The 11,985-nt window shown below is 30.0% G+C and overlaps 1 protein-coding gene across 1 annotated transcript in view; it reads right to left on the reverse strand.

The window, feature by feature from the left end:
- Positions 1 to 7,546: 7,546 nt before the first annotated feature.
- LOC139424908 (uncharacterized) overlaps positions 7,547 to 11,985 on the reverse strand; it is a 6,090-nt gene continuing 1,651 nt past the window's right edge. Inside the window, exon 2 of the mRNA XM_071177010.1 lies at positions 7,547 to 9,850. Within this exon, the coding sequence (XP_071033111.1) occupies positions 7,650 to 9,850 (2,201 nt within the window). The 3' untranslated portion in view covers positions 7,547 to 7,649. The remainder of the gene's footprint in view (positions 9,851 to 11,985) is intronic.

Raw genomic sequence — 11,985 nt, forward strand, 5'->3', positions numbered from 1 at the left:
TAAAATAAGTAAAAATAGAAAATTGCAAAGTTTTGTGAAATTAAATAACCTTTATTAATCATTAGTTCTTTAAATCTAAAAGCTCTCGATAATATACATATAATTTCTAACGTTTCATAATCTAGTGATAAAATTTCTGAATGACTCAATTACATTTATTTAAAACAACATTCAAAGTATGATTTTTGGAAAAAGTAATAAATAAAGATGTATTGGATTTGTATTATTCGATGTATTATTTTTAATTTTGAGAATATTTCTTTCTTTTTTTGGCAAACTCTTAGTAAATATAGTTATAAGTGAATCGATTCTCTAATAATAAATACAATAATGCAAACAAGTTTAAAACACATACTACATATTAAATTCTTGAAGAAAGATCAAAGATTAAAATACGTAGATATTTATTTTAGATTATGTATGTAACTGTCAAAATGAAAGAAGAATACAGTCTCTTTCTGAAAGAACACTGTAAACTCTGGGATAGAGGTCACGACCCCTAAGCGAAGGGAGAACGATTAAAGGATAAACAAAGGCCATTGGTTACTTTCTTATAGCTATCGATACAAAACGTCACTTCCTAGGGGGAGGGTCCGAACCTTTGTTCGAGGGCTGGGATTCCCTTCAACGCTCTCTTCGGGAGTTGCGAGGTTTGGATTTTGTTTGGATTTGAATAGTGACGTCACCGTCCGTGTTCGAAAGCTGCGAGGTTTGGGGTCCTCTGGGCTCCTTTGTCCTCTTTGCAAATAACGATAGAACCATATCTTATTTGAATATCTCTTCATAAATTGTCTCAAACAACAATTATCTAGATTAAAGAAAAAAGATGTTTTAAGCTGGGGGATTTAAACTGGGGAAAACTTTTATTATTTAACACATTATAACAAACTAATACATTATTTAAATTATATATTTTAAATTAAAGCATAATTTTTTTTGTTATTTAGTTAAATTGTTTAAATGTAGAATTAGTTGCTTGCCTGCGTTATTGCTCTTTTTTTAAATTTTTTTATTGCTCATTTGATAAACGAATTATTTGCAAAACGAATCGTACCATCAATAATTCCAATTCTTAGTAAAGTTTCTCTTCGGATACCAAGGAAACGTACAATAAGATTCCACAGGAGGTAAATTTAAAATGTTTCATTTTAAATAATTTACTACTTTTATGAATGTGTATTTATATACTGTTAGAAGTTTTCTTTATAATTGTTCCTATAATATAATAATTATTTTTATTATATTCGTATATCAAGTTCATTTATAAAGTACATTAGTTCATGATTTTACCGTTTATTATTTGTGTATAGATTTTCGTGTAAATAGATTTTTTTTTTAATTTTTAAAATTGTGGAGGGAGATGAAAAAAAATCATTGCGCTTTTAAACAACTTTGTTTTCATTCAAAAATTAAATGAAACCTTTATTTTTATATATAAAAAATCCCATATAGTTTAATAAAAAATATTTAATAATGAAAATTTTATTTAATAATAAAAACTATAAACATTGTTTCGCTGAGAATAGATTAAAATAACTCATCACTCATCATTTAACGAATTTCATTTTAAATAATTCATTTAAGTAAATCACGGTTTCCCAGACAATAAAAAATAATAAATACAGTTTTCTGAAATTAAAAAAAACAAATTTTTTTGTTTTTTCGATCATTCCTTCGATTTTTACGAGAGACATTCTAATATTATTCTTAATAATCAGCATTTTCTTAATTTTATTGAAATTAATTTTCAAGTCTTTTGCTATCAAGTTCAATATAATACGATGAATTAAGCTATAAGTTCAATATAATACGATGTAAACTTTTTTTTCTACTAATTAATTTGAAATCTAATGCACGATTTTTTTTTCTTTTTACGTTTCAGTAGAATGTGATGGTTAAAACTATTGCATTTGCTTAAAACTATTTCAGATAACTTCTGAAAATTTAGCTTCAGATTTGTTCTACCAGATTTAACTAACATAATTTATTGCATATGGAAAGATTGCACAATTACGTTATTGTAACTAATGGAAGTTATTAAATGTATAAAATAGCTAGATTGTTTAAGTTATTTGTAAAAATTTTTAACCCCGAAATTGCTACTAAAACGCAAAATTTATTCTGAGTGCAGTGCGCTCTGGACTTGGAAATATTATTTTACAGTTGTAAAAGATAAACCAGTATGTCTTATCTGCAATGAAGCTGTAGCAGTTTTTAAAGAATACATCATTAACCGACATTTTACAGTCAAGCACAAGCACAGGAATGTAAACTACGAAGCAATGTCTGAATGTGAAATAAGACAAGATGCAAAAAGTCTTCTTAAAGAATTATCAGGTCGACAATATTTTTTCAAGATGATAAACAGTCCAAGAAGCAGCTACGAATGCAAGTTACATTGTAGCGTACAATATTGCAAAAAATAATAAATCTTTCGGTGATGGCGAGTTTGTTAAACAATGTATGTTCCAAGTTTGTGATGTTTTATGTTCAGATATGAAAAATTGATTTTGAGGCTGTAAGCTTATCACAAAAAACTGCGACTTCTAGCATCGAAGCCATGGATTAAATTTTGACAAAGCAATTTGAGTAAAAATTTACACAATTTATATTTTGGTATGGATAAAAGCTATGGATTAAAACTATGGATAAAAGCTCTGATATAAATGATACAGCTCAATTAGTATTATTTATAAAAGCTGTTGATGAGAACTTTGACATTATCGAGGAAGCTAACTAAAAACGACTTGTTTCATTTTCTCCAGGTTAAATTCAATACACTCAGTAAATAAGGAAAAGCATAAGAATTATGAATATGGATTGAAAAAACTCCATTTTGAGTATATCAGATTTCAGTGCCATTCAAACAGAATTAGATATAACGTAGATATTTAGATATTTCGACGTAAATTGAGAAATAGTGCGGTCGGATTTGCAGCTTTAAATTGAGTTTCAATCCAACAATCATCTGAAGCAGTTGTTTCTAAATATGCCAAAGTTCGAGTTCCACAAATAACTACCAAAAGCAAGTTTCCAAAATGTAATATCTCATGCCCAGAAAATCAGGGCTATGTTTGCTTCATCGTATACATGTTTGCATCTTTTGTATGTTCTTATACAAGTGTTTGCAACTATGAATCCTAGAAAAGATTATTTCAGAAGTAGACTAATAGACAAGCATTTAGCCTTAAAATAAGTACATCTCACTTCGAACCTCAATATAAGGATCTTTTAAAAATGAAATCGCAATTTTATTCGCCTCATAAAATATTTAAATTAAGACTTGTATATTGTTTCTTTATTTTAGAAATTTTTACTTAGCCCAACAAACTTTTCTCTTTCAATTTTTGGCCTTCCACCAAAAAAGTTTGCCCATCTCTGTTCTAGGCTAAGCGATCATCTCACTAATTACAAGCCTAGATGAGCATTTTTCTTCCTTTCTTTTTTTGAAAAATTTTGAATAGTTAAGAATCATGAACATCTTTACAAAAATTAGAGTATTTCTTCCTATGGATACAGTGACTGGACTTTCAACATCATCAAATGACAGTGGATTTTGTAGAACAATTGACTGGAAGATATCCTAGATCTTCGTAAGCATGGAAAAAAAATAAAAGACACACTATATCAATCAGCAACCAGTTTCCACATCACCCAGGGGGTATGGTTACACAGATGCGTTGACCCCTTTTATTAGGCTGTTCCATATATATTTAAAAACAGAACCTACACTTTTATTGTTGTTGTTGTTGTTCATTTACGTCGCACTAGAGCTTCACAATGGGCTACTTGCGACGGTCTGGGAAACATCCCTGAGGATGATCCGAAGACATGCCATCACAATTTTGATCCTCTGCAGAGGGGATGGCACCCCCGCATCGGTAGTACGACGACCTGCACGCGATGTCGAGCACTTTACGGTAGAACAGTTTAACGAGGACCGATACCGCACACCCTCGCAGACTGAGCCAAGTGGTCACCCACCCGCACACTGACCGCAACCAGGGATGCTTGACTTCGGTGATCTGCTGGGAACCGTGTCTACACTTTTTAAAAAAAATTACAGAACTTTGTTCTCCCACAAATAAAAAAAAAATTTCCACAAAAAACCAATGATTAAAATATTTCTTAATGCCCACTAAATTTTAACCTGTTAACTAAAAGATTTAAAATTACATAGTTAATTAACATTAAATCAGATAAAAATTATTATAACCAGATATGGAACAACCTAACAGCATGTAGCAAGGCGGGTTCCCTATGTGGCATACATTCCTTTTGTGCCATAGCCATTGATAATATTCACTACCAACAAGAAATCTTAAACTAAAAAAGATATTAACTTATAACTTTTAACTAAAATATACTAACCAATTAATTGCTTTTAAATAATGGATATGGCACCATACATTTAATAACCAACTATCTGTCTCCAAAATAACAATAGACACATTACTTAATACTTTTAACATAACCTGAAGAGTTTTGCAGCTTAAAATTAATTTAATATCTATAATTATTTAAAATTAAAAAGGCCTATAGTCACTAAAAATCGATTGTTCTGCCCCGCAAGATATATAGATAAAACATAAATGCAGGGTATCTGATATATTTTAGATTTTCAAATTCATGACTTTTCATGAAAAATTCCAAGAACTTTTCATGACTTAACGAAGTTACTATTTTCTACAAAACAGAATAATAAACTCAGAATAATAAAATACAAAAACAGAATATGAAATAGAATAATATACAGAATAATAGAATACGAAAACAGAATAATAAGATTAAAAAGCATTATAATAACATTAATTAAAATGATAGGTATAACCAAAACTGTTATACTCCTCATCTTCATATTTATTGATTTTAAATTTAAAAAAACAGAGTAAAGAATGTGTTGGAGCAATAAAATAGCTGTCTAATGAATAATAAATTTTTTAAAAAAAAGGATATTTGATAACTACTAGAACTATAGTTGACTTTGGCGTCTTTCAATGATTCCTTACATTTATCATACAATGAAAAAGTAAGGCAGCAAAAGGATGTATAGTAAATGAGGGAGAAGAAAAAAAATCATGAACTGCACTTCAAAGGAATCAGAGGAAGAAAATAGCACTAACCCAGAAACTGGTTATTTTTAATCAATAAGTGTCAGTATTTTTCGACTGGTTATTTTTAATCAATAAGTGTCAGTATTTTTCGGTATTTATCGAGTGTAATTAATTATTTGTTTTGACAGGTATGTTCAACAGAAGATTGAGCTCTACAACTGAGACAGTTAAAGATTTTAGAATTATGTGGGCTGAAATTCCTTCAGATCCTGATAAGTTTGAATGCAAAATACACAATTACTTATACAAAAACATTAAAACTGCAAATGATAATAAAGTTTTTTTTAAATTTATTTCGTTATAAATATTACTTTCGTTTTAATTCTAATTGATCCTTGAATCGTTAAAAAATTGAGAAGTACATGAATGCCACATGTCTAATCTCTAAAATAAACTGCCTTACAAAGAGGAAAAAAATGCAATTTTCAAATTAGAGTCTCAGGATCGATGAATTTATCGATTCCTTTCAAATAAATTTACGAAAGTCACGAATGCATGCAGGAAAGTCCGAGGTGGTTCCACTAACACTTCCAATACGTAACAATGGAAAATATTCAACTATTCACACTTTTTCAATACACATAAATACACTCAGGGCAGCCTAAGTAATAATAGGTAATTTTGTCACTATTTCTTTATTCCTATTGAATTCATGACGTTTCACATTTATTGAGTGGTAATGCCTAAAGTTATAGTAGAGTTTGACTTTTTCCTCCTCGCTTTTGTTACTCCTAGACTCACTCTCACAGAAATAATGTTAGTTTATAAAACTCAAAAAAGGTAAACACCATTTTTAGTGCTTTCCTGAGAATAAGAAAAAAAAGAAATTCGGTCGTTATTTTTAAATGTGCGGTTCAGTTCAGATGTTCTTAAGGCTGTTAAAGTAATTCGATGTGTATTTGGAAGAGCAAATGGGACTTCGTTATAATTGCATGTTTGTAGCATTATGGAGAGGAGCCACTTACTAAAGAGCGTAATATATATCTATATACATATGGAATACTGCTTTAAATATTAGCGCCTAACATCTTAATGTTCACACACATAACTTTGAAGAATATTGGTACGTTACTTTTAATTTTAAAAAGAACGATGTTGCAAATGTTTGCGAAATCGTAGGTTGTATTATCATAAGAATGCAAATTTTTCCAATTAGGGCACATGCATGATCGGAAACATATACCGATTTAATATAATTTGTAAGTAAGATATCTTATAACCGATAATAATCCGCCAATTCAATTCTTAGAGTCTGCGACTATAATTGTTGAGCTCCATAGCCTTCTAATTTCGGAACTAACCTACATTTGAGTTACATGGAGAGAGAAAACCACTAAAAACTTGGCGGGATAGCGCGATTAGAGATGGATTTTGATCCGTCTACCACTGAGGATATTTTACATCAGCAATGTGGTTGGTGTGATCCTGGAGCAGAATTCGTATCAACTAGCTGCAGCTGGGACTCGAACTTGGGTCACCTCATTGGGAGATGAGTGCTCTATTCCCTGAGCCTCCACTGCTCGATTTATTTAACTGGTATTTTTACAGCAGTTTAGTTTCCCAAATTCGTAATTTTTCCCCAGTTATATTATATGAAATATTCCCGGAACAATCTTATGTATACAGCTTCATTTTTCGCATACATTTTTCTTTTCTGAATTATTCATTATTTCTAATATTATTAAAAACAAAATTTACCTTACAGTTAACACCCCATAACTAATTTGCTAAATTATTTTTTTCCTTCTGTTCAAATTAAAGAGAAAAACAGATTTTTTTCCAGCTCTGTAGTTCTCTTAATTTTCCTCTTTAACTCTCTTTTTTTTTTANTTTCATCGTGCATTAGCAGTTTGCAACCAACCAAAAAATACTAGTTAAAATTTGACTCGACAAAAATCTTATCTTATATATATATATATATATATATAAATATACAGATATATATATAAATATACATAATAAGTGCATTAAAATTAATAAAATAATAAATTTGAATAAAAATCTTTTAGTAATCAATATTGATAATTTTTCATGTATAAAACCAATTCAGCAAAAAACCGCGGCTAAAGACCTTTTAACTTCCAATAATCTGCTCAAATATTCAATTAAATAATTAATATTATTCAATAAATGGTATTAATTTTGATAAAAATCATCGAATTAAAATGTTGTACTAAAAATAAATTCGCATTTTATTAATTATAAATATTGAACTACCCTGTATAATGTATTATTACCTTGTATATATCTATATATATATATCTTTCGGGTGACTGTTGTTTGGGAATAGCGAGGAAAAATTAATTACGTAAAATAGTTGATTTTTCTTAAGATATAGCCAAAATAAAAATAATAAAGTTGTGACAATTAAATTAATTATTAAAGTTGTGACAAATAATATATAGCGGAAATTATTTCAATAACATTAAACAACTAACATTCAAAATTGGAGTTAAACATTTATTACAAAACAATTCATCTTTAGATAAAGATTGCGCAGTGAGCATGATTTGTCTTTTGACAGAGAACATGATTTTATTTAAATTTATTTTTGAGTGCAAAAAAAATGCTCAACCACCATCTACTATCTTTCTCAACAACATTCTCCAATAAATCAAGGAGAGCTGAAATCTGTGGATTCAATTCATCTTGGACAGAGTGACTAGTCTTTTGCTCCAGAATTAGTGACTTTAATTTTGTGACTGTATTTAGAGTTAGAGGAGACGACCACAATACAATTTCTTTCACATAAATCCAGTCATCATCAGTTAGTGATTCATTTAAGAGCAGAAACTTTTTAATTCCTTTCTCAGATAGTATAAGTTCGTTTTTGTATCGCTTCATTTCGTTGATATTATCAAAAGATTCATTCAAAAGCAAGGTGGCACTTTCAAATAAACCACTATTCAGTGCATGCTCTATGCAACTACGACAAATAAGTCGAAATTCTGCAACGTTTTCAAGAGAAGACAAGTTGTAGTTTATAAATTTTTGTAACACATCGCCTTCTGTTTTCGATAAAAAGAACGGCATGTCTATGAATAGCTTGAAAAAATCATTATCACTTTCTTGCAGAAAGTCTACTTTAAATTGATGAAATTCCTCTCTCGTCTCGAAATACCAATTCATAAACTGGTCCACAAACTCATAATTAGACAAAAATATTAACGATAAATAGATAACATACGGAGACGATTTAGTTTTCTTAAATGTTTCAATTCTCACAGATTGATAAGCCCATCTCAAGAAAGATTCAGCTGCATGGATGTTACCATCACATATCCACTCAATACAAATATGCCAATCGCTAAATCTATTTATCCACAATATTATCTGTGCATCATTCTCATTAATATTCATTTTATAGGGATAACATTCTGGTGGCAAGGTAGATTTTGTTAATAGCACGTGAAGCGAATTCAGATTGCTTGACTCGAAAAATTCTAGCTGACCAAATATAAGGCAGATAAATAGTTTAATCTCTTCTTTGGAAGCATCATTTAATATCGTAACAGCCATGTTCAGATTTTCTAATTTCAGCAACTGCAACAACACTTGGACGCAAAGAATTTCTTTTTTCAGAAATGATCGTCTTAGTCTTAAAGGACTGGCACTCCATATTTCTTTAAAAATCATCATTTCATTTCCCATTTTACTCATGTTAGAACTAATATTCTCCATTATACATGAATAAATGTCTTCTTGAAGATTATCCAATAGTTCAAGAATAGTGGACAAGAATATTCTTTGATGCGGCCAACTTTCGAACAAAAACACTAATACGCGAGAATGATTCCGAAAAAATTCGGTCAATTGAGTTGCACGATTGACATGAGATAATAAAAAACATAAAACATCTAAAGTTTCTGAAGAATCCTGATAAAATCGATTATTTTGAACAAGTCGAGTAGCTTGCAAAAGCCATTTACTCAAATGATCATTTTTCTCCTGCACCGACAATTTTTTCCAAAAATGCTTTAGGGCAACTATGTTACCTACCTGAATCGAACAAGCAACCATATTTACATCAATACTAAACTTATCATCGTATATGTTTTCATGATCTGTGAGTCTAGTTAGAAAACTCCCTAAATTATTCTCGAGGACACATGTCCAATATATTATCAAATCATGATCGTATATATCTGTTACCCGAGTGATTCTTAATCGGTTTCTAAATTCTTCTGGAGTTTTCACCCACAAAATTGAAGCATATTTCCCTAAACAGTGAGAGCAGGCAATCTCATACAACTTGCAAATATCTAAGCTTTCGTAGCTTCCATTATCGAATAGTTCCGTAAGGGATTTCACTATGTCAACTGTGCCATCAACTGTCCAATAAATTGTACCACGCTTTATGTAATATTCACAGAGATTTCTTTCATGTCCTGTCCATCGCATGTAACTACGAATCGCTTTCAACAACTGCAACTCAATGGGTCGAATGACGTATGAGATTTCTCTCTTCAGGGATGAGGGCAAAGAGCTATTGAACAATTTGTCTAATATTTTTTCCTCTATCTCAAAACTATCTCCGATATCGCATAAGATACAAGCCGCCAGTTCATTCCTTCTATCAAACGCCGTACATAGCCCAATTGCAATCGACACTACTGCAATACTCTGTAGGGAAGGAGGTTCAGAAAAATTGTTTATGAATTCAGCTCTTTCAGTCGGTTCTGTATTTGAAGTCTTGGGTGTCCAGCTTCCAGATCTCTTTTCTTTGATGACTCTTTCTGTAAAATAAAATTTTTAAATTTAGTTTTGAATTAAAGATTCGAATAAAAAGAGTTCGAAGAACATAAAGAATGCATAATTGATCACGAACCTAAGTCGTTCATTTATCTACTTGTTACTAGTTAAGGAGAAATCAAATATTGTTTACAATACTTAGGCTGTGTCTAATGCAATTTAGTTACTATTTTATGATTTTTTTCTTTTTTTTTTCTTTTTATACGCAAATTTGTATACGTTTTTTAACTTAAGATATTTTTCAAAAATCGGTTATTGAATAAATTTTTGAATATCAATTAATAACTACGTCTTTGTGGTATCGTGTAGTGGTAATTTCGTGTAGTTGCATCAACTGGAAATTGTAGATGGCTAGCATAAAATGAGTTGTCGTATGAGTTGTTTAAGTAAGATATACGGTATCATTGACTCTATATTTTGTTTGAACTTGCAGTATGATGAAAGATTGTAGGTTTTAGCTATAGGCATTACTTAAAGTGATACGCATTAAAAACTGTTATTAATCGTATTTAGTTATACTAAATGTTATTAATACATTTTTATACCTTAAAAAAAGAAGTTAAAGTCATTGAACTATGCCCATTTGTGTTCCGAAGTACATAATTTTTGTAAGAAATTCGGAGAAAATACGTTTTAGAGCCTGAATTCGTCACTTTAATTAAAATTACATTTTTCTGTCTGATTTCGTAACTTTATTAATAATTAGCGATAAAATATTAGCATATTTAAGTTCACTCCATTGAACTATTAATAAGTTATTCGGTGTGATTCGCTTTAACTTTTTTTGCGCACTGCATAGCGCGAAAAAAAAAATCCCCCTGAACAACTTTCTTTCTAATAGTCGGATTTTCACGTACTAAGTGTCAATGTCTGTATACTGTGTCAATGTCTGACGTACCAAGTGTCAATGTCAATGTCTAACGCAATGTCTAAGTGTCAATGTCTGACGTACCAAGTGTCACGTCTTAATGGTTTCTGGGGGTAACCTCAAATACGCTAATATTTTATCTCTAATTGTTAATAAAGTTATGAAATCAGACACAAAAATGTAATTTCTCTGAATAAACATATATTTTTTTTTACATATTTGGATTCTTGACCTGCAAAATATAGGGCGTAGCTGCGATCTGGAAATTGTGACCCCAATAGTTTGGTCCACAGAGAGGGTTAAATTTTGGTCCCCTTAATGTTAATTACCCTTTTTGTGTTTTTAGTCATATCTTTAAAACTAAATAAGCAGTTTAAAAAAAAACTGCCCCTCATGAAATTTATTTCGATCACATTACTCTACGCATTTATTTTTCTATTGCAAAACCTAAACATTCCCCTCTTTTTATTTAGTTGAAGCCGAGAAAAATTAAGATTAATTATTTTTTAAAAATTAATTTGGTGACAATGTAGAAATATTTAAATGGGATGATTGATATTTATTGTGAGGAACTTGACTTACGCACACGTAGCGTAAGATTTATTTCACATTTTTTTCGTTGATAGTCAAATATTAATCTTTTTTTATTATTATGAAATACGATGTTTCTTTTTCAGCATTTGAAAATTTACTCGTAATTTAGTTCTCGAGTTTTATAAAATCATTTTTTATATGCTTAATATGCCACGTATTTTTCTATAGCAAACTTAAAGCTTAAACTAATTTTATATTGAAGAGGCCGAGATAAATTAAAATTAATTACTTTTTAAAAAATGATTATGTGAAAATGTCGAAATATTTAAATGGGGAGATTAATATTTAAATGTGGTTAACGTACGAGGAACTTGACTTACGTATGCGTAGCGTAAAATGTCCTTCATATTTTTTCCGCTGAGTGCCGATTGTTAATCTTTGTTTTTTTAATTATGAAGTAGGGTAAACCAACCAGTGAAGGAACACTACCCAGTGAAGGAACATTTCATATATATTGATTAAAAATAAGAATTTGAAAGTTTTTCTTTAGATTGATTGGTAACAATAGCTTACTGCCAAACAATAGGAAGTTATCTAGCAATGTTTTGGATTACCTGGTCAAATAGACTTCTCTGGAAAAAATTTTGAATTTGTTATTATCTCTGCAACACCTTGTTTCTTTGAAAAAATTATAAGGTGAGTGTTTGTATTTATATG

This window comes from Parasteatoda tepidariorum, unplaced genomic scaffold, assembly GCF_043381705.1.
Source record: "Parasteatoda tepidariorum isolate YZ-2023 unplaced genomic scaffold, CAS_Ptep_4.0 HiC_scaffold_932, whole genome shotgun sequence".
Lineage (NCBI taxonomy): Eukaryota > Metazoa > Arthropoda > Arachnida > Araneae > Theridiidae > Parasteatoda > Parasteatoda tepidariorum.